Source organism: Galeopterus variegatus, unplaced genomic scaffold (assembly GCF_000696425.1).
Source record: "Galeopterus variegatus unplaced genomic scaffold, G_variegatus-3.0.2 Scaffold2803, whole genome shotgun sequence".
In the NCBI taxonomy this organism is placed as follows: domain Eukaryota; kingdom Metazoa; phylum Chordata; class Mammalia; order Dermoptera; family Cynocephalidae; genus Galeopterus; species Galeopterus variegatus.
Genome location: NW_007728914.1, coordinates 222819 through 245676, shown reverse-complemented (window position 1 = coordinate 245676; position 22858 = coordinate 222819). Strand labels below are relative to the sequence as shown.

Here is a 22858-nt window from a genome sequence, read left to right as displayed (position 1 = left end):
AGGGTCTGGCGGAAGTGTAATCAAATATATTCTTTTTTTATTTCAAGCCAATGGACTCCAGAAGATATCCCTTCCCCGCAACTCCAGTACAATTACTAAGACATTCACGATGAGGGCTGTACAAACCGAATCTGAATAGCAAAACACAGATGTGGACAGAGTTACTAGTTATTACACAAGAGCCTGTATAAGAGGAATATCTCATCTCAGACACAGAGGTAAAGGAGTAGGGAAAGAACATGAATCCTTTGACCAGAATATAGATTACAATAAACTGGAGAAAAAAGGAAAAAGTCAAGGCAGTGAGAACCTAAATAGCTGAGAACATTTAAATTACCAATTAGTATTTTGATCCCCACTAGTATAGAAAATGTAGTGTAGAAAATTATAGTGATGTGTGCTTTCCATTTTCCCTTCAATTTGCTTAAGTGATTCAGATATTTAACAACTTTAAGAATCAGAAATTATATAATGGATATCAAAATCTTCAACTCAGAGACACACAAAAAAGTATAAACAGAAATGAAGTTTTCTCATAAATTTTCTCCAAATACAAAATGCTTCACTATACTCCACAACTTGACATCTCTTCTTTGGCCCCTTTACACAGCACAGGATCTATTATTTATGGCTCAGTTTCCCATGACCTGTTTGGCATTCCATCCACAGGCTGAGCTACTATCCTGAATGTGAAGAAAATCTGCTTCATCCAATCAGCAGGGAAAGTGTCAGCCTGGATCTTCACTACAAACCTTTCTTGGTCGTTAACACAGTAGGCTACTGCTTAAGAACCATCTTTTACCCTTGTAACAGAGCAAACAATATTGCATTTCACACATTTTGCCTTTAGCCCTCTTAGTCAGCCAATAATCAAATACCACAGTGCCAAACAGGTGCTGTATGCTATTTCTCACTCTTGAAAGATGATTTGGATATGAATCAATCACCAGAAATGTGCCAGTATTCACAAGCAATACCAGGGGTGAACATAGCCTTGTCCTTGTCCTATTCTCTCATTTTTTTCTCCACAATAGACTAGCTTGTGCCTGACAGATGAAGGGTGAGGAAACCTATCTTGGCTTACCCTCATAATGAAAAGGGCACAGTTCAGGGAAATGCTTTTTTGCAGTTTCTCATCCAGAGAATCCTTTAGTTTGGTTTAGGGGTGGCTTTCTCAGTTTAAATTGTCTCCCCTTAAAATAAAAATTAAACACTGCCATGTATTTTAAAAGTCATGTGTCAAGGAGACAAGCTGCGCTCCTAAAAACAGCAACCTCCATTTATAATGGTACTTTACAGTTTTTGAAGCACTTTCATATCCATTATCTCATCTGATCCTCACCACAACCCTGTAAAGTAAGCAAAGTAGGAATTATCAGTATCATTCAAAGATGATAAAACTGAGGCTCTTACTAGTGAAGTGACTTGCCCAGGATCACTCAGCTTGTAAATTTCAAAGTCAGGATTTGAACCTAAGTCTGACCCTAAGCCCAGTGATCCTACACCATACTGTGTTCTACTACCCATTATGGTTCTGCTATGGAGAAGCTCTAGCTCCTTTGAAATAAGGAATTCAAAAAACCATCAGATCATTTATGTCCTCTCAATATTAACTTAAACAATAGCTACTTTGATAGGAGATTGATCTTTACCTTACACAAAAAGTAGTAATACACACCTCCCATACTGGGTCATGAATCTCCTCACAGAGGCTGTGAATTATTTTAGACACAAGATAATAGCATTATTCTGCCATTATGCTCTGAACTGTCCCTTGTGATTATTGCTTTGAATGATTTAGCTTGGTTATCTCCTGAGAAGGTATTTTTTTTAACATAGGGCTGTCACCCTCTTCTAATAAAATAAAAATTTAATATTAAGAACTCTGTCAAGGGACAACATAGTAGATATGCTTTGGCAGACAGAAGAGAGTTTTACGAGAGTAATTAGGGGAGAAAAGACCCAGCTCAGCTATACAGGGCGTAGACTGACTTTATATCAGTTCCTCTTGCCCAGCTATTTCCCATTGCCCATTTAAACATGAAAAATAAGAAGTAAAATAGATATGAGTTTTAAAAACCATACTCAAAAAGTAGATATTATGAAAACAAAAGCCTAGTCAAGGCGAAAACCACTACAAAGCGATATATGTAGTCTTTCCTATAAATTCAAAATAGAACAAAAACCAACCCAATTCAATTTGGGTTCTTAAACCAAGATTTTGTAGAGGGATCATTTCAAAAAGCGTTTCAGGTACAGGTTCCTGAACATTGAAGTCCTTGAGGTAACTATTAACTGGGCTGCTCTGCCCTCATGCAAATTTTACCCAGATCTCCCCTCAGCTGAAAGCATCTGACTGGCTTACTTCCTTTATCTTCATCCTTCAAACATACTCTCCTTGGAAGATTCCCAGTATTTCCCTACATAGAAATGAATAAAAATACCCTCTCAGAGAAGAAAAAAATCTGTATTATCTGAACTTGCCAAGTGTTACCAGGCCTCAACTTTCTTCTAAACTGGAGTAGAACCAGATCATTTGGAAGTTAAGGTCCACTTCACTTAAGAATTACTTTTAACTTTATTACTAGAGAGCATTTGGAAATATTTCAGAGCAATTCATCATGCCAAAACAATGATCATCATGGGAAAAGAGGAAATAAATAATAGTCATTTTCCAACTGCTCATTCCAAAATTAGAAATGTTTTCTATGGTTCTCTTCAGAAGACAAAATGTTACATGCTGTGCATGCTATAGAACTTTAGAACATTCATTCTGATCTAGGCTGCATGTAAGAAAAAAAAAGAAAAAAAAGCTGGTGCCACACGGAAAATAAGATGTCCCGATAACTATAAGAAATCTTTAGCTACCTACTTTTACAATTGCCTGTAAAATCTTGCTTGATTTTTACTGTCTAAATAGCTGTTCCATAGGATGTAATATACCAGCACATTCCACTTCAGCTATAAAAAACAACCACACAAAATTTTCAGCAGCTTTAAAATCAGGTCATGACTAATAGGTAGGACATTAAAAATTCTACCTATGTGTTTTAACTTCCTACATACACCACTGTGACATTTTCAACACACCTATGTCCAAGGAAACATGACACACAAAGATATGCAGAATAGCCCACCTTGAGATAAGAGGATGAACTATATCACCTCAAGATCACCTCTAGCCAATGATTTATAATTTCCAAACAAAATGGAGTACGAGCTTTGAGAGACTCCGTGCCAATTACAGCTTGAGCACAGTATACCCTTTTCACATTACCCTTTTCTAATTGGTACATTATTTACTCTATTTTACACTGAACTGCACTTAATCAAGGATACATTTTAGGCTTTGTAGGCTAACGTCATATCCATAATGAGGCAGGATCATCAACAAAAAGAACCATTTTGTAGAAATTTTACAAAATCTGTTTTTTTTTAAAAAAAAATTACAGCTAGGTATTTTATACATGTGAAAAACTATTAACCTGTATAGGAAAACTAACCAAGCTTTACCACTTTAATCTTTTGTTTTGTTTGTTTACTATTTCTTTTCCAGGGGGAATTGCCCAGTGTTCGCTCTAAGTTCCATGTCCTTTTCCTCCTCTTTGTGGCCTGCATGTTTTTTGTCAGCCTTGTGATTCTCTTTGGTTACCATTGTTGGCTTGTCAGCAGAAACAAAACTACCTTAGGTAAGAATGAATATTGAGACTAGGAAAAAAGCATATTAATGTATATCAGAGTGAACTGTGGATCATTCCCAAGAAAGAGAAAAACTTCCAGTAAAGCATTTTAGCTGCAGTGACATCCCTTTGCCTCCAGATCGAGAGAGATGAAAATACGTTTTACCAAACCAGAGAGCCACAGTGAATGAAGCTTACAGACTAAAGAAAGCATTGGTAAATGAAACCCCACACAAAAACAAAAATGAACATTGCTCTTTATAGTGCACATTAGGTAATAGCTTTCCAGATTTACAACTCGAAAGATTTCTAAAAGGTATTCATATGAGGAAATGAAGGAATCAGTACAGAAGGGAATATCAGAAGGAGGAGGTGAAGGTTGATAAACATAGAAGAATCTAATTTATTGAGCACATCTAAAAACAGTCCTGAGAAAGAATACATACCAACAAGAATCTAAATGTCTTGAGAAAGAATAAAATCTTTGAATACCTGCAATCATCAAGGAGCTGTGTAGGGACCTTGGAAATGGTATAAACACATTGAACAAGTGAGTGTAAAAAATGAGTACAAGAAATAAACATTTTTTTCTGTCAGTTATTCTATAGGCTGTTATTTGGAGAACTATATTTCTGATGAATTCCAGCACGACAATTTTTTTCATCTATGATGAAACAAATATTTACATTGGGTACAAATCAGTATATGAGGAGTGAAGAGAAAGTGTCCAAATGTTGAATGTTTAGCTAGGATAGATCTGAGTAAAGTTTAGTGCAAAAGCCACTACACTTTGAGAATTAATTTGCTAATAATGCTAACAGCTAACAAAGTATTTGCATCCATTTTCTAAATCAAATATATATGCAGTATTTAGTTGCTAGGGTGGTAGCACATTTGGCTTAGAGATTAGCTACAAAGTAGAAAAGTACTAAAAGCTTCGTGATGAAAAAAAAGAACAAATGGGAAATGGTAAGATGCAGCCAGAGTCCAACAGTGAAAGCTTTGGGGATAAATGTGTGTGTAAAAATAATATTCACTAACATGGTCTAATTCCTCATTGTTTTGAGGTGATTATAAGTTCACCCATTGACATTTTATCTGGAGTAAAACTCAGTTTCTTATATTACATGCTTCAGTGTGAACATCTTCGTTTCTGAAATGTTTCAAAACCAAATTGATGTCATTACCATCTCTTTATGTGTCGTTACTTTGGTCCCAGTTCTAAAAATGGAGACCATTTGGCTGTTGTTGCCACTTAGATTCAAATAAAGTGCTGTTAAATATGTTCTTTCACTCCTTAAATCCAGCAGTACAAAATATGTACTACCCCATGACTGCTTAATTATTTCTACCAGCATGTGTTTCCTCTACTTTTTTTTAGAAAAATGAGTTCTAATTCTTTATATTGAATAACAAGCTTACCTTGTGCTAGTGATTAAACTGGTTTTTATTAAGTTATTTAGCAATAACTAAGAATGAGGGGCCTATGCTGCCACAGCAAAAATATACCATAGAACCAAGTCATATTCATGGAGAACTATAAAACCATGACTGTGCTGAAATTTGTTCCTTTATTGCTTTCTTCCTCTTTTCTTCAACTCCCCTACTGTGCCCTAGAGGCCTTCTGCACTCCAGTGTTTACAAGTGGCCCAGAGAAAAATGGGTTCAACCTTGGCTTCATCAAGAATATCCAGCAGGTGTTTGGAGATAACAAGAAGTTCTGGTTAATACCTATTGGGTCCAGGTAGGTAATTATTACCACTGAAAGAAGTTGATGCTGGATCATGCTTGGAAGTAGCAAATTCAATTTTGATTATAGTATGCAGCAGATATCAGTCAAATGTGAAACTCTGTCCCCCAAGTTTTTCATTTCTAGGTTAGTAACAACAAATCAGGAGGTGAGGATATGATAAAATAGACATTCTCATGCTTTGTTTGTGGCAGTGTAAACTGGTACCAGTATTTTATAAATGAGTTTGGTAATATGTATCAAAAACCTAAGAGTTAACATGTCCATTGTTCTAGTAATTCCATTTCTTGAAATCCACCCTAAGGACAGAAACAAACTGTGCAAAAATGTTCATCACAGCATTATGTACAGCCAATAATTAGGAAAGAACCTAAATATCCAAAAATATAGGAATGAATAAATAAATAAATATATACACATATATTTCCGCTTAATAGAATATTATGTAATCAGAAGTAATGATTATAAAGACTCACAATAAGTGGAAATGCTTACTAGATTTTAAATGAAAAATACACTGTGATTAAAAATATGAACAAATATATACAGAAAACAAACAACAGAAGATAAATACAGCAAAAAAATGCTAAAAGTGGTTAAAGCACTAATCAGAAATTATTTTTCTTTTCTTCTTTTTCCATATTTTGGGGTGAAATGCTAATGTTATTTTTATGAAGGAAAAAATAAAATAACAAGCAAGAATAAACAAAGATTGATTTAGAGATTATAAGTAACCTTTAGAACCACAGCAAGAATGTAGGGAAAGCAATGAACAAGAAATGAATAGATCCAAGCTTGAATCCTCTGAGTGACTTTATGAACCCAAATGAACCACCATCAACTACACTAGCTCTGGAGCAGAGCTCGTTTACAACCTTCTTGCAGCCGCCTCTACATCCACTCCTCAGACAACAAAACATTTATGTTCACTTATCTGAGGAAACTTTGTTGGGATAGGGTGGTAATTAAGGAATATTTTCTCCTCCCCTTCATTCATTGCCCTGATACTTCCTCTGCATCAGTTAGTGTTTTACAGGCTCATTCATTGAAGAGATGTGGTATATCTTACTATCCTGTCTGTAAGTCACAAGACAAAACTACATCAGTGGGTAATGTTGATTCATAACTGTTACCAACAATTATCTACTCCCCATTCACACACATACACAGAAATACACACACACCATTAACCACATCAAAGTGAGGTCTAAAATAAGTTTTCTCTGGAAAAAAGAAGAAAAACAAAAATAAAAGCCCATTCGCTTATAGTATACTTGCATTGTCTGTAGAGTACTGTCAGTAAAATCTGTCAACTTTCAATTAACCACATTCATGAACAGGAGAAAAGGTAATATCATGAATAATCCAGAAGTCACTCAGATTTGAATTTTGAATACATTCAGATATATAGAAGCAAATGCTCAAACTGTAACCCACTCTAGCCAGGGCCAGCTCAATTCCCTCCAATGCATCTCATCTGTTAAAGGCCAGAAATTAACCAGGAAGGTGACCCTGGCTTACCATAGATATCCACAAAGTGGATTCCACATGTGGATATTATTTGCCTCCAAAATCTGCACTCTAGAGATACCTCATTCTGGCTCTTTCCCCTAGTTTTTAATAACCTTTCTGCCAAATAAATTAACAGGGCACTTAGGCATTATCTATCAGCAATTCACAGCAGTTTATCTCTACTGTATTCAATTATTCTGAGTCTCCTCATCTTTCTTGAAAATTTGGAATCAAAACAGTAAGATATCAGGATCATTATCATTAAATGATATTTATGAAACTTGCTGTGTGTGCGTACTGCCATACTGGGCATTGTGGAGAGCAAGTTAAAGAGCTGCTTACAGACAAAAACAGTCAACAGTGATGCAGACAAGCAAACAAGATATGGAAATTGAGCGCAATACTACAACTAAATGATGATGTTGTAAGAGTCTGTTCCACCATGGCTTTGGACAATAAGTCTAAATATTCCTAAGAACCCCCTCCCATTTCTAAGAGGATTATTACCTTTACAAAAAGTCTATGTCAGCTGCAAGAGCTCACTGCCTTCCTTTCCCCACCAGCCCTGGTGATGGACACTCCTTCCCTATGAGGTCTATGAATGAGTCACAGAACCCACTGCTAGCAAATGAAGAACCCTGGGAAGATAATGAGGATGACATCCGAGGTAGGTAGGCTCAGAAGGAATTCTTTCCCCACCCAGCAGAGGAAGCACTATAAAGTCCATGTTAATACAACCAACGTAATGTGGTGAGTAAACAGGCCCCATACTTTTTTACTTTTATAAGTATGTCAAACTCATAAGTACTGGATGGAGGAGGGAAAGTGTGGCCAGTTTTGTTTAACAAACATGGGGAGCTTAGGTAGGATGAGATGGCAGCTTCAGAGGTTCCTTACTAGCCTTGTGATACCATGATTTATAACCAGTCAGATAAATCAGAATACATAATAAACAGTGCTGTTCATGTCTGTAAACAGTCTTGCTGGGTGGTAACTCATGGTGCTTTGCTTGAGTGCAAAGCTTTAATGATTCAATTAATACACAATAGTTCACTTTTCTCTACCCTCCTTCATTCACATTGATTAAATTTCCTTAAAATCTTATTCTCTTTTAGAATGGTTTAAATACACTAAAAAATAAAACAGTATATAGGGAAAAGTCTACACATGCATGTAGTCTACATTCCTAAAAGGGACAGGGACAAAGGAAAAATAAGGAAACAGGACATTGCCCTTCCAGCTTTCTTCTACCAGATCATTGGGTTATCTTGAGACTTTTTGTGAAGAGCTGAAAGTTAAGTTCTCATCTCATGTATCACCATTGCCAGTTCTATTCTTTGTCTCCATCTATTGCTAGGCCTACTTCTATGCCTCCAATATTTGCTTATGTTTCTAATACCAGCCATCAGAGAGTAATTTTTAGCTACTGGTCCCAATAATGCAGTGGCTGGCAGCAATTATAAGTAGGAACTTGTAATAGTTATGACAAATTGTACCTGGGTTGAATGAGACTGAATGAGGACATGGAAAGGCATTGAGGTGGGGAGTAGAGGTGGAAAACAAGCCTTTCTAATTTTCAAAGAGTTAGATTATCCAGGCCCAGACTCTCTACCTGGAAGTCCAGTTTTAGAGGAAAGCACATTGCTGGGACTAAAGAAGAAAAAACAGCTCCAAATCCAGAATGACAAAAGAAGACAGTTATTGCCCAGATGAAAGACTGCATCCTCCTGATGTGTTGGAAAATTGACTGTATTTTGACCAAACTTCCTTTAGCCTTCAGTCTTTCTGAACAGACTTTTACTTACATCAGTCACAAGTGATAAGAACTCTTATTTTGGTATTAAGAAAACAAACTATAATGGTAATCAGAGACTTACTGGGCTTAGCCTAATTTGAAATAACTCTACAATGGAGCAACTATTCATATCTGAGCCTTATTTTGGCAAGCAGAACACTTTAAGTGTAACCATCATAAAGAGGTTATTTTTTGAAGTAGTCTCCAATTCCAGACTTTGTAAAAAATATTCAATCACAAAAATTTGTATATCATTTTATAGTTCACAAAGTATTTTTATATACTTTTTTCATCCTTGACCATCACAACTGTCAGGTTAGGTAGGCATTATTATTAATATAATTGAAGAAACTGAGATTTAGAGATGTTAAGTAACTTAAGATCTCATAGCAAGAAAGAGGCAGAACTTAGACCTAAAGTAAGATATACTGATTCCAAATCCTGGGTTCTTTCCAATACAATGCTATGTCTCTCCTTTGCACAAATATATATGAGACACAGTGCTGTGATCTTGTTATCTGAAGCATCCAACTGCTTCTTACATAAAATCAGACTATAAGCCACCTTTAGCTTTAGTGAGACCAGTATACTGTCTCAGAGAGATGAGGTTTTTATTATTATTATTATTTAAGTTCATTGAAGAAAACTACACAACACTCCTTTATAACTCATTCCAGTATTTAATAAATTTAATTATTAGAAAACTGTACTTTTCTCTAACACACGTTCTCATGCTGCACTATTTGTCCAGTTATCCTCAGTTGCTTCCATTTTCTGTATATAACTGGTCATATACAAACAGCCCTTGCACTTTTAACAACTTAGATTCTTGTGAAATGTGCTGTAAGTTAGAATTATGTGTGTTGAACTTAATTTCTTTTAGGAATGATGTCAGAGTTTGATTCCTAGCCCGAAATATAATATTTAGTTTACTATAAATGATGTATATCTCATAATGTAAAACATTCAAATGTATATAAAATTATAAAATATGTAACAGTAGCCTGTTAAGTAAAAATGTAATATCAGAGTCAGGAACTATATAAAGTCTTCATCTTCTTTGAAATTCCTGCCTTATTTTAGTAAAGTATTAGGTTAAAAAAAAAACACTTTTATGAAATCAAACAATTTAAACAGGCTTCTCTGGTGTGGTTTTTAAAATTAAAGTGTTTAATGTACAAACGCATAGAAAAATGCACAAATCCAAAGTGTATAGATCCGTGTAGTCTGCAGAGGAGACCTAACAGGTATCTTTCTAAAGACTTTTGAAAGACTTGGGGCTACATTTTAGCTTTTTGAGGAAATGATCCAGAGGTGTCTGTTCTATTACAGCTTTTGCTCATTATAAATTTTCCTTTAGCTGCCATGAAAAAATAAAGTTAAAGAGTACATAAGTCTTTCTGCTTTATCCAAATTTAGGATCCATTTTCTCCAAATTGGATGGGTGATATCCATGGCCCTTACTGTCATAATTATCATGAATAATAAGGTGTGTATGATTATCAGGTTGATTCTTAAATGCAAACTGCCGTGAGTCAAAGCCTGCCTGTATGTGAAACCCATAAAGAACCCCTTCAGTCTTCTCAGGGAGAAATAATCCTAGTTTCCTAATATTTTCTTATAGAGCTGATTTCTTAAAACCTTTTCGTCTTTATGGCTCTGTTGCCTTTCTGAATGTTCTATGTCCTCTTATTGTTTCAGCAGGTAACAAAGCCTGTGCCATTTTCCAACCATCACCCCTTTCAAATTAGTTGATGAACTCCTTGATCATGGACATTTATTTGAGATGCAGCATCCCTGGAAATCCAGAGAAGGTAGCCACAGTCAATATTCCTAGGCAGTAAACTTAACAGAGACATTGGCAAAAACTCCAGTAGAAAAGCAATGGCTTTTTCTATTTGCAAGTGAGTAACTCTTTGGAGTTTTTGTTTATTTCCTTTTAAATGTTTATTTATTTTTCTTGTAAAATTTTAAGGTGTACAACATGATTTTTGAAATACGTATATATAGTGAAATGATTACTACAGGTAATCAATTTAACATATACATCATCTCACATAGTTACCTTTCATGTGTGTGTGGTGAAAGCACATAAAATCTACTCCCTTAGAAAATTTCCAGTATATGACATTCACATCAATTCCCAATGGCCTGGGAGAGGCAGTGAGCTTTCTCCCCACTATCACCCCAGATAGGTGTTTTAATGCTATATCAGTGTGATATCTGCCTAAAATAGAAAAACTTAAGAAGGAATTTCCAGCGGTTTCTAGAAGTATTTGTAAATAAGAAAACACTGATTGGGTTCGGGTCCCCATTCCAGCCAGTCAACAAAAAACAAAAACAAAGAAAGAGATAGAGATGAGAGAGAGAGAGAGAGAGAGAGAGAGAGAGAGAGAGAGAGAGAGAGCTGATGGGGAAAATAAAACACCTAATTTTTAAATGACAGAGATTGTACTAAACAAAATGTGTCCAAAAAAGGAAAAGAAAAGAAAAAGAAAATTTTGAGTATATAGTACAATACAGTCCCCGTGTTATACTTTAGATCTCTAGATTTATTTGTCCTACATAACTGCTACTTTGTATTCTTTGGCATCAATATCCCCATCCCCCAGCCCCTCACCTGCTTCTGGTAACCACTGTTCTATTCTGTTTTCCCTGTTTCTATGTATTTGACTCTTTTTTTTTTTTTTTTTTTTTTTTTTTTTTAGATTCCAGATGTATTTTAGATTCTATGTTGTTGCAAATGGCAGATCACCTTCTTTTGTAAAGCTGTATATTAATCCATTCTGTATTTATACCACAATTTCTTTATCCATTCGTCCAGCCATGGACACATCAGTTTTTTTCTATATTTTGGCTTTTGTGAATAATGCTGCAATGAACACAGGGATGCAGATATCTCAACAAGGTGCTGATTTAATTTGCTTTAGGTATATGCCCAGAAGAGGGATTGCTGGATCATATGGTAGTTCCGTATTTTATTTTTTTGAGGAACCTCCACATTGTTTTCCATAATGACTATCCCAGTTTACATTCCCACCAACAGTGTAGGAGTGTTCCCTTTTCTCTGCATCCACACCAGCATTTGCTATTTTCTGTCTTGTTGATAATAGCCATCCTAACTGGGGTGAGGTGATACTTCATGGTGGTTTTGATTTGCATTTCCAGATGATTACTGATGTTAAGCACCTTTTCAAGTACCTGTTAGCCATCTGAATGTCTTTCTTGGAAAAATGTCTACCAAAGCCCTTTACCCATTTTTTGATCCAGTTATTCTTCCTTGTGCTACTGAGTTGTGCAAGTTCCTTATGTATTTTGGATATTAACACCTCATCAGATATATGGTTTGCAAATATTTTCTCATTCTTTATATTGCTTTTCATTATGTTGATTATTTCCTTTCCTGTGCCAAGCTTTTTAGTTTCATGTGGTCCCACTTTTTGTTTACTTTTGCTTTTTTTGCCCGTGCTTTTGATGTCCTTTCCAAAACATCATTGCCAAAACCAGTGTTAAGGAGCTTTCCCCCTATGTTTTTTAATAGGAGTCTTCTACAGTCTCAAATTTAGATCTTTTATCCATTTTGAGTTGATTTTGTTTGTTTGTTTTACCAATTTTATTTTTGTTTTTGTGGAATTCAGTGTGTTGTTTCAATCCATGCATATCCTGCGCAATAAATTGCTTAGGGTAGATAGCATAGTTTTGTACCCGTTAGTCCACCCTTTCTCCTCCCCCTACCCCCTCCCCTCCCAGCCTGTGGTAACCATTATTCTACTCTCTACTTCTATGAGAACCACTTTTTCTTTTAGATTCCACATATGAGTGAGACCACACAGTATTTGGTTTTCTGTGCGTGACTTACTTCACTTAACATGATGGTTTCTAGTTTCACCCACATTGCTGCAAAAGATAGGATATCATTCCTTTTTATAACTGAATAGTATTCCATTGTGTATATATACCACAAGTTTTTTTTATCCATTCATCCATTGATGTGCATTGAGGTTGATTTTATCTCTTGGCTATTGTGAGTAGCATTGCTATGAACATGGGAGTGCAGATGTCTTTTTGATATATTCATTTTATTTCCTTTGGGCATATACACAGTAGTGGGATAGCTGGGTCATAAGGTAGATCTATTTTTAGTTCCTAAAGAACCTCCATACTGTTTTCCACAATGGCCATACCAATTTACATTTCCACTAACAGTGAAGGAAGGTTCCCTTTTTTCCACATCCTTGCCACCATTTGTTATTTTGTCTAGTTGATAATAGCCATCCTAACTGGGTTGAGATGATATCTCACTGTGGTTTTAATTTGCTTTTAACTGATGATTAGTGATTTTGAGCATTTTTTCATGTGCTTGTTGGCAATTTGTATGTCTTTTTTTGAGAAATGTCTATTCGGGTCATTGGCCTATTTTTTAATTGGGTTGTTTTTTGCTGTTGAGTTGTTTGAGTTCCTTATATATTCTGATATTAGCCCCTTGTCTGATGTGTAGTTGGCAAACACCCTACCATTCTGTAGGTTATCTTTTCACTTGGTTAATAGTGTCCCTTGTTGTGCAGAAGCTTTTTAGTTTGACATAGTCCCATTTATGTATTTTTGTTTAGTTGCCTGTGCCTTTTAGGTCTTGCTCAAAAAAGCACTGCCCACTCCCATTTTGTGTAGCATCTTCCGTATGTTTTCTTCTATTAGTATAACAGTTTCAAGTCTTTTTATTATTATTATTCTTTTTTTATTTACTTATTACAAATGATGCGATGCAAAGCTGATTGTCCCCCCTCCTGCCCATGATGTGGGGGCCAAATTCATACTGGGGGCATATCCATTACCAGAAATTACTTTTGTACCCTTTATCTGTCCCAATTATTCCCCAACCTCCTTCCCCTTCCCCCTCTCCCCTCAACTCCAATTTGTAGCCCTAGGAATGTTCCCTCCCTCTGCTGGATCATGGCACTACTGTGATCTTTCTTTCCTGCCTTCCTTTCTCTCTTAGCTCCCGCATATGAGTGAACACATATGGTATTTATCCCTCTGTGCTTTGCTTGTTTCACTCAACATAAGTTTCTCCAGGTTCATCCATGTCATTGCAAATGGGAGTATTTCATTCTTTTTTATGGCAGAGTAGTATTCCATAGTGTATATATACCACAGTGTCCTTATCCAATCATCTATTGATGGACATTTGGGTTGGTTTCATATCTTGGCTATTGTAAACAGAGCTGGAATAAACATGGGAGTGCAGGTATCTCTTTGACATGATGATTTCCATGCCTCTGGATATATAACCAGAAGAGGGATTGCTGGATCATATGGAAGATCTATTGTAGTTGTTTGAGAAACCTCCAAATTGTTTTCCAAAGTGGTTGTACTAATTTACAGTCCCACCAACAGTGCAGGAGTGTTTCTTTCTCTCCACACCCTCACCAGCACTTGTTATTCACCATCTTTTTGATTATAGCCAGTCTAACTGGAGTGAGGTGGTATCTAAATGTGGTTTTAATTTACATTTCCCTGATGACTAGTGATGTTGAGCATTTTTTCATGTATCTGTTGGCCATTTGTATGTCTTCCTTTGAAAAATGTCTATTCAGCTCCTTTGCTCATTTTTTAATTGGGTCACTTATTTTTTTACTGTATAATTGCTTGAGTTCTATATATATTCTGGATATTAGTCCCTTGGATGCATAGTCGGCAAAAATTTTCTCCCACTCTGTAGGTTGTGTTTTCACTCTGTTGATTGTTTCTTTTGCTGTGCAGAAACTTTTTAGTTTGATATCATCCCATTTGTTTATTTTTTTCTTTTGCTGCTTGTGCTTTCAGGCTCATGTTCATAAAGCTTGTGCCCAGACATAACTGCTGAGGTGTTTCACCTGTATTTTCCATTAGTAATTTTACAGTTTTGGGTCTTATACTTAAGCCTTTAATCCATTTTGAGTTGATTTTAGTGTATGGTGAGAGATACATATCTAGTTTCATTCTTGGAAGTCAGGCAGAGTTATGCCTCTGGGTTTGTTATTTTTCTCAGGATTGCTTTGGCTATTCAGGGTCTTTTGCCTTTCCATATGAAAGGTAAGATTTTTTTTTTTACTTTTCTATGAAGAATGTCATTGGTATTTTGATGAGGATTGTATTGAATCCGTAGATCGCTTCACTAGTATAGACATTTTCACAATGTTAATTCTTCCAATCCAAGAGCATGGAATATCTTTTCATCTTTTTATGTCTTCTGTAATTTCTTTCAGAAGTGGTTCGTAATTCTCATTGTAGAGGTCTTTTACCTCCTTGGTTAAATTGATCTCTAGGTATCGTATTTTTTTGGTGACTTACTTTCCTTATTTCTCTTTCTGTTAAATCATTATTTGAGTATATAAATGCTACTGATTTGGGGGCATTTGTTTTTTATCCTGCAAAGTTACTGAAGTTATTAACCAGCTGTAGGAGTTTTTTGATAGAGTTTTTAGGTTTTTCTATATATATAGTATCATGTCATCTGCAAATAGGAAAAGTTTGACTTCATCTTTTCCAACCTGGATTCCCTTTATTTCTTTCTCTTGCCTGATTGCTCTAGCTAGTACCTCCAGTACTATGTTGAATAGAAATGGTAAGAGTGGGTATCTTTGTCTTGTTCCTGTCCTTAAGGGGAAGGCCTTCAATTTTTCCCCATTCAGAATAATACTGGCAGTTGGCTTGTCATAAATGGCTTTTATTGTGTTAAGATATTTTCCTTCTATACCTAATTTGTTGAGAGTCTATCATGAAGGAATGTTGAATTTTGTCAAATGCTTTTTCAGCACCTATTGAGATAACGATATGGTCTTTGTCCTTGAGCTTGTTGATGTGATATATCACATTTATTGACTTTCATATGTTGAACCATCCTTGCATCCCTGGGATAAATCCCACTTTATCATAGTGTATAATTTTTTAAAATATTTTGTTGTATTCTAATTGCTAATATTTTGTTGAGGATTTTAGTATCTAAGTTCATCAAGCATATTGGCCTATAATTTTCTTTTTTTGTCGTGTCTTTATCTCATTTTGGTATCAGAGTTATGTTGGCCTCATAGAATGAGTTTGGGAGAGTAGCATCTGTTTCAATTGTTTGGAACACTTTCATGAGAATTGGTATTAACTCCTCTTTAAAAGTTTGATAGAATTCAGCTCTAAAGCCATTTGGACCCGGACTTTTTTGTGTTGGAAGATTGCTAATTACTACTTCAATCTCCTTGGTTGTTATTGGTCTATTCAGGTTTTCTCTCTCTTCTTGGTTCAGTCTTGGTAAATTATATGTGCCTAAAAACTTGTCCATATCTTCCAGATTTTCAAATTTGTTGTCATACAGTTGTTTATAATAGTCTCTAATGATGTTTTGTATTTCTGTGATGTCAGTTGTAATGTCTCCCTTTTCATTTCTGATTTTTGTTATTTGGGTCTTCTCTCTCCTTTTTTTTTTTTTTTTTTTTGTTAATCTAGCTAATGGTGTGTCTATTTTGTTTATCTTCTTGAAAATCCAACAGTTAGTTTTGTTGATCTTTTCTATTGTATTTTGGTTCTCTTTTTCATTTAGTTCTGCTCTGATCTTAATTATTTCTTTCCGGCTACTACCTTTAGGTTTGGATTGTTGTTGTTTTTCAAATTCTTTGAGGTGTAGTATTAGGTCATTTATTTGGAGTCTTTCCATGTTTTTTGATATAAGCATTTACTGCAATAAATTTGCCTCTTAGTACTGCTTTTGCAGTATCCCAGATGTTTTAGTATGATGTGTCTTTATTTTCATTAGTTTCTAAAAATTTTTTGATTTCCTGTTTAATTGCTTCTTGGACCCATAGGTCATTCAGGAGCTTATTATTTATTCTCCATATATTTGTATATCTTCCAGAAATTTGCTTATTGTTTATCTTCAGTTTTAGTCCATTGTGGTCTGAAAAGATTGTTGGAATGATTTCAATTTTTTTATATTTGCTGAGACTAGATTTGTGACCTAATATGTGGTCTATTCTGGAGAATGTACCATGAGCTGATGAAAAGAAAGTGTATTCTTTAGCTGTTGGGTGAAATGTTCCATATGTATCTGCCAAGTCCAGTTGGTCTAGGGTGTAGATTCAATCCTATGTCTCTTTGTTGACTTGTTGCCTGGAAGTCCTGTCCCATACTGAGAGAGGGGTGTTCCAATCACCCACTATTAATGTATTAGGTCCTATCTCCTTCTTTAGTTCTAAGAGTGTTTGCTTAATGTATCTGGGTGCTCCAGTATTGGGTGCATACATATTTGTGATTGTTATGTCTTCTAGCTGGATAGTTCCCTTTATCATTATATAATGGCCTTCTTTGTCTTTTTTAACATTTTTTGGTTTAAAGTCTATTTTGTTGATATAAGAATAGCTACTCCTGCTCATTTTTGGTTTCCATTTGCATGGTATATCTTTTTCCATCCCTTCACTTTTAGTGTATGAGTGTCTTTACAGGTGAGGTGGGTCCTTGAAGACAGCATATACTTCAGTCTAGCTTTTTAATCCAGTCAGTTAGTCTGTGTCTTTTGAATGGGGAGTTTAGTCCATTCACATTCAGAGTAGTTATTGAGAAGTGTTGTTTAATTCCTGTAATTTAATTGCTACTTGTTCAGGTGCTTTAAATATCTTTTGATCATTATTTCCCCTTTTATTTCTCTTCTTCAATATGAGTTGGGAATTTAAAGTAGAATGATTTAGCTTCTTTCTCTTTCTTGCTGGCATTTTTGTTTTTACTGTGGGTTTTGCTCTTCCTTGTGTATTCATGATGATGGTCAACATTATTCAGATTCCAGATGAATGACTCCCTTGAGAATTTCTTGCAGTGCTGGTCGTGTGGTGGTGAACTCCCACAACTTTTGTTTATCTGGGAAATACACTATTTCTCCCTCATTTCTGAAGGAGAGCCTTGCTGGGTAAAGAATTCTTGGCTGGCAGTTTTTTTTTTTTCTTTTAGTATTTTGAATATATCGTTCCACTTTCTTCTGGCCTATAGGGTTTTGGTTGAGAAGTCTGCTATTAGTTTGATGGGGGTGCCCCTATAAGTGACCTGACACTTTTTTCTTGCTGCTTGTAGAATTCTCTGTTTGTCTTTGAGCTTTGCAAATTTAACTATAATATGTCTTGGGGAGGATCTTTTTGGGTTGAATCTGTTCGGGTACCTTTGAGCTTCCTGGATCTGAAGGTCTGTATCTCACCCTACACCTGGGAAGTTTTCTGTTACTATTTCCTTGAGTAGCTTTTCCTTACCTTTTCCTTTCTCCTGCCCTTCAGGAATAACCACAGTTTAGATATTAGAGTGCTTGAGGTTGTCTGCTATCTCTCTTAGGTTTTCCTCATTATTTTTAATTCTTTTTTCCTTTTTTTGTTTGCCTGACTTATTTCAAAAAGACCATCTTCAAGCTCTAAAATTCTATCTTCTGCTTGCTCTACCCTGCTGCTCAAGCTCTCAGTCATGTTTTTTATTTCATTGAGTGAGTCTTTCATTTCTAGAAGTTCTGCTACACTCTTTTTTAAAGTATTAATCTCTTTCTAGATTTCCTCCTTCATATTCTGGATGTTTTTTCTTGTTTCATTGTGTTCTCTAATTGAATCTTCCTTTATTTCTTAAAGTTTTTTTAAGATCATTGCTAGAAATTCTTTTTCAGACATTTCAAGGATTCCTGTTCCAAGGAGTCTGACCTTGGGGCATTACTGCATCCTTTCGCTGGTGTCATTTCTTCTTGATTGTTTGTGCTTCTAGTGCTTTTTCGCTGATGCTTGGTCATTTGGTAGGGTCTTTGCTTCTTCTTTTATACTGAAGTTGGCTGTGGAGTGTTCTTGGTTGCTACTGTGGGGGAGTGAATTGTCTTTGCTTGACAATAGGTGTGGTGGTGGTTATGTTAAACCACCTTTGTTCCCGTTCGAGACTCTGTGGTCATAGAATGAGCACCTGGCATGTGGAGTTTTGCTGGGCCAAACTTGGTGGGTCAGAACCATAGTCTGGTGCTCCCCCCTGGGTCTGAGGCAGGATGAGGGGCTGTGTGGAGCCACATGGTTCCACTTGCTGGTGTTGCTGCCAGCCACCCCAGTGGGCTCACCTGCATGGTGCCCGTTCAGGGTGCAGGGGTGGGGCCTGGAGCTCCCCCCTGCCTGGGTCCAAGGCTGTGGGTTGAGGGAGCCACATGGAGCCATGCATTTCTCCTGGCTGGTACCAGAGGGCTCACCTGTGTGGTCCCTGTTCAGGGCACAGTGGCAGGGACTAGAGCTCCCCCTCTGCCTGGGTCTGAGGCAGTGGGGTGAGGGGGCCGCATGTAGCTGCCCAGTTCCACTGTCTGGTGCTACTGCCAGCCACTTCCAGTCAGCTCCCCTGCACAGAGCTGATTCGGAGCACAGGAGCAGGGCCTGGAGCTTCCCCCCACCTGGGTTCAAGGCGGCCGGGTGAGGGAGCTGTGTGGAGCTGTGTTTCTGCTGGCTGGCACCGGGGGGCTCACCTGTGCAATGCCAGTTCAGGGCACCAGGGCGGGGCCTGGAGCTCCCCCATGCTTGGTTCCGAGATGCAGGGTGAGGGGCCACATGTAGCCACCCAGTTCCACTGTCTGGTACTGCTGCCAGCCACTTCCAGTGGGCTCCCCTGCTCAGTGCTGGTTCAGGGTCTCAAGTCTTAAATTTAGTACTTTAATCCATTTTGAGTTGATTTGCATATGATGAGAGATAGGGGTCTAGTTTCAGTCTTCTGCATGTAGATATCTTTTTTTCCCAGAACTATTCATTGAAGAGGCTGTCCTTTCTCCACTGTATATTCTTGGCAGCTTTGTCAAAAATCAGTTGGCTGTGAATGTGTGCATTTGTTTCTGGGCCCCCTATTCTTTTCCATTGGTCTATGTGTCTATTTTTATGCCAGTACCATGACGTTTTGGTTACTACTGCTTTGTGGTATATTTTGAAGTCAGGAAGGGTGATGCCTCCAACTTTTTTCTTTTTGTTCAAGATTGCGTTCACTGTTTGGGTTCTTTTGTGGTTCAATACAAATTTTAAGATCTTTTTCTATTACTATGAAGATTGTCATTGGTATTTTGATAGGGATTTCATTGAATGTGTAGATTGCTTTAGGTAATATGGACATTTTGGTGATGTTATTTCTGACCCATGAATATTGGATATCCTTCCATTTATTTGTGTCCTCTTCAAAGTTTTTCACCAATGTTTTATAGTTTTCATTGTAGAGATCTTTCACCTCCTTCATTAAATTTACTCTTAAGTATTTCTTTTTTCTTTTTCTTTTTCTTTTTTTTCTTTTTTTTTTTTTTTTGGTAGCTATTGGGAAGGGGATTACTTTTTTGATTTTTTATTGTAGAGATCTTTCACCTCCTTCATTAAATTTACTCTTAAGTATTTCTTTTTTCTTTTTCTTTTTCTTTTTTTTCTTTTTTTTTTTTTTTTGGTAGCTATTGTGAAGGGGATTACTTTCTTGATTTTTTTCTTTGGCTATTTTGTTGTTGGCATATAAAAGGCTATTGATTTTGTGTGTTGATTTTGTATCCTGCCACTTTACTGAATTCATTTATTAGTTCTTGTAATTTTTTGGCAGTCTTTAGGGGTTCCTATGTATAGGATCATGTTTGAATTCAAATAGGGATAGTTTGACTCCCTCCTTTCCAATTTGAATGCCCTTTATTGCTTTCTCTTGCCTTATTGCACAGGCTAGAACTTCTAAGACTGCATTGAATGAGAGTGGGAAAGTGCCCATCCTCGTCTTGTTGCAAATCTCGGAGGAAAAGCCTCCAATTTTTGTCCATTCACTATGACTTTAGGTGTAGGTTTGTCATATATGGCCTTTACTGTGTTGAGGAACATTCCTTCTATAACAAGTTTGTTAAGTGTTTTTATCATGAAGGGGTGGTGGATTTTATCAAATGTCTTTTCTCATCTATTGAAAGGATCATCTGGTTTTTTTTCTTCATTCTGTTGATATGATGTATTGTGTTTATTGATTTGTGTGTGTTGAACCATCCTGGGATGAATCCTACTTTATCATGGTAAACACATGGTGAACACATCCTTTTAATGTCTTGCATTCTGTTTGCTAGTATTTTGTTAAGGATCTTTGCGTCTGTGTTCATTAGGGATATTGGTCTGTAGTTTTCTTTTTTGTTGTCTTTTTCTAGTTTTGGTATGAGGATAATACTGGTCTTGTAGAATGAGTTTGGAAGTATTCCCTCCTCTTCAATTTTTGAAATAGTTTGAGAAGACTTGGTATTGGTTCTTCTTTAAATGTTTGGTAGAATGCAGCAGTAAAGCCATCTGGTCCTGGGGTTTTCTTTACTGGTCTGTTTAGGTTTTCTAGTTTTTCTTTATTCAACTTTGATATGTTCTATGTTTCCAGGAATTTGTCCATTTCTTCCAGGTTTTCCAGTTTGTTCATATATATTGTTCATAGTAGTCTCTTATGATCCTTTCTATTTCTGTGGAATCAGTTATAATGTCTCCTCATTTTTATTTTATTTGAGTCTTCCCTCTTTTTTCTTTGTTAATCTACCTAAAGATTAACTGATTTTGTTTATCTTTTTGGAAAACCAAGTTTTTGTTTCATTGATCTTTTAAATTGTTTTTTTAAACTCCAACTCATTTATTTCTGCTGTGACATTTGTTATTTCTCTCCTTCTACTGATTTGAAGTTTGGTTTGTTCTTATTTTGCTAGTTCCTTGAGGTGTAATGTTAGGTTGTTTATTTGGAGTCTTTTTTCTTTTTTGATGTAGACATTTATTGCTATAAACTTCCCTCTTAGAAGGCTTTTGCTGTATCCCATAGGTTCTGGTATGTTGTGTTTTTATTTTCATTTGTCTCCAGGTATGCTTTAATTTCCTTTTTGATTTCTTCTTTGATCCATTCACTGTTTAGGATCATGTTGTTAAACTTCCTTATATTTATATGGTTTCTAGTGTCCCTTTTCTTGTTGATTTCTCATTTTATTCCATTGTGGTTGGATAAGGTAGTTGATATGATTTTGATTTTTTAAAGTTTGTTGAGACATGTTTTGTGTCCTAAGATATGGTCTCTTCTAGAGAATGTTCCATGTGCTGCTGAGAAGAAGGTGTATTCTGCAGCTGTTGGATGAAATATTCTATATATGTCGTTTAGGTCCAATAGGCCTAGAGCAGATATTAATTCTGATGTTTCCTTCCTAATTTTTTGTCTGAATAGTCTTTCTATTGCTGAAAGTGGAGTATTAAAGTTCCCAACTAATAATGTGTTGCAGTGTATTTCTGTCATTAGGTCTAACAGTAATTATTTTATATAACTGGGTGCTCCAAAGTTGGGTGCATATATATTTAGAATTGTTATAGCCTCTTGTTGAATTGATCCCTTTATATTATATAATGGCCTTCCTTATCTTTTTTTTACTTTCCTTGGCTTGAAGTCTATTTTATCTGATTTAAGTATAGCTATTCCTGCTCTTTCCTGGTTTCCATTTGTGTAAAATATCTTTTTCCATCCCTTCACTTTCAGTCAGTGTGTGTCTTTATAGGTGAAGTGAATTTCTTGTAGGCAGCATATTGTTGGTTCTTGTTTTATAATACATCAAGCCAGTCTGGGTCTTTTAATTGGGGCATTCAGTCATTTATATTTAGGATTATTATTGATATATAGGGACTTGTTACTGCCATTTTGTTACTTTTTTCTGGTTGTTTTGTTAATCCTTTTTTTTTTCTTTTTTCTGATCTTACTAGCTTCTTTTGTGATTGAGTGGTTTTTCTCTAGCAGTGTATTTTGATTTCCTGCTCTATATTTTTAGTATGTCTCATAAGTTTTTGTGTTATGAATACCATGAGGCTTACAGAAAACATTTTACAGTCATAACAGATTATTTTAGACTAATAGCAACTTAACTTTGATATCTAAGAAGAAAGAAAAAAGCCAAAGCCAATACTACACTTTGTCATCATTTTCCCCTACTTTTTGACATTTTATTGTTTCAAGTTACTTTTTCCAATATTGCCCATGTCTTATATGGTTGTTGTATTGTGGGTGTCTTGTTATGTTTGTCCTTTAGTCCTCATAATAACAGTTTATGTGGTTTATCACCTCCCTCACAACACTGGAGTATTCTGAGGTGTGTTAACTTACTTT

The 22858-nt window shown here is 36.0% G+C and overlaps 1 protein-coding gene across 1 annotated transcript in view; it reads left to right on the top strand.

The window, feature by feature from the left end:
- ZDHHC15 (zinc finger, DHHC-type containing 15) overlaps window positions 1-22858 on the top strand; it is a gene marked incomplete at its 5' end in the record, with an annotated part of 61233 nt that overhangs the window by 19546 nt on the left and 18829 nt on the right. The window contains 3 exons of the mRNA XM_008583032.1: window positions 3557-3689; window positions 5298-5424; window positions 7506-7609. Of these exons, the coding sequence (XP_008581254.1) occupies window positions 3557-3689; window positions 5298-5424; window positions 7506-7609 (364 nt within the window). The remainder of the gene's footprint in view (window positions 1-3556; window positions 3690-5297; window positions 5425-7505; window positions 7610-22858) is intronic.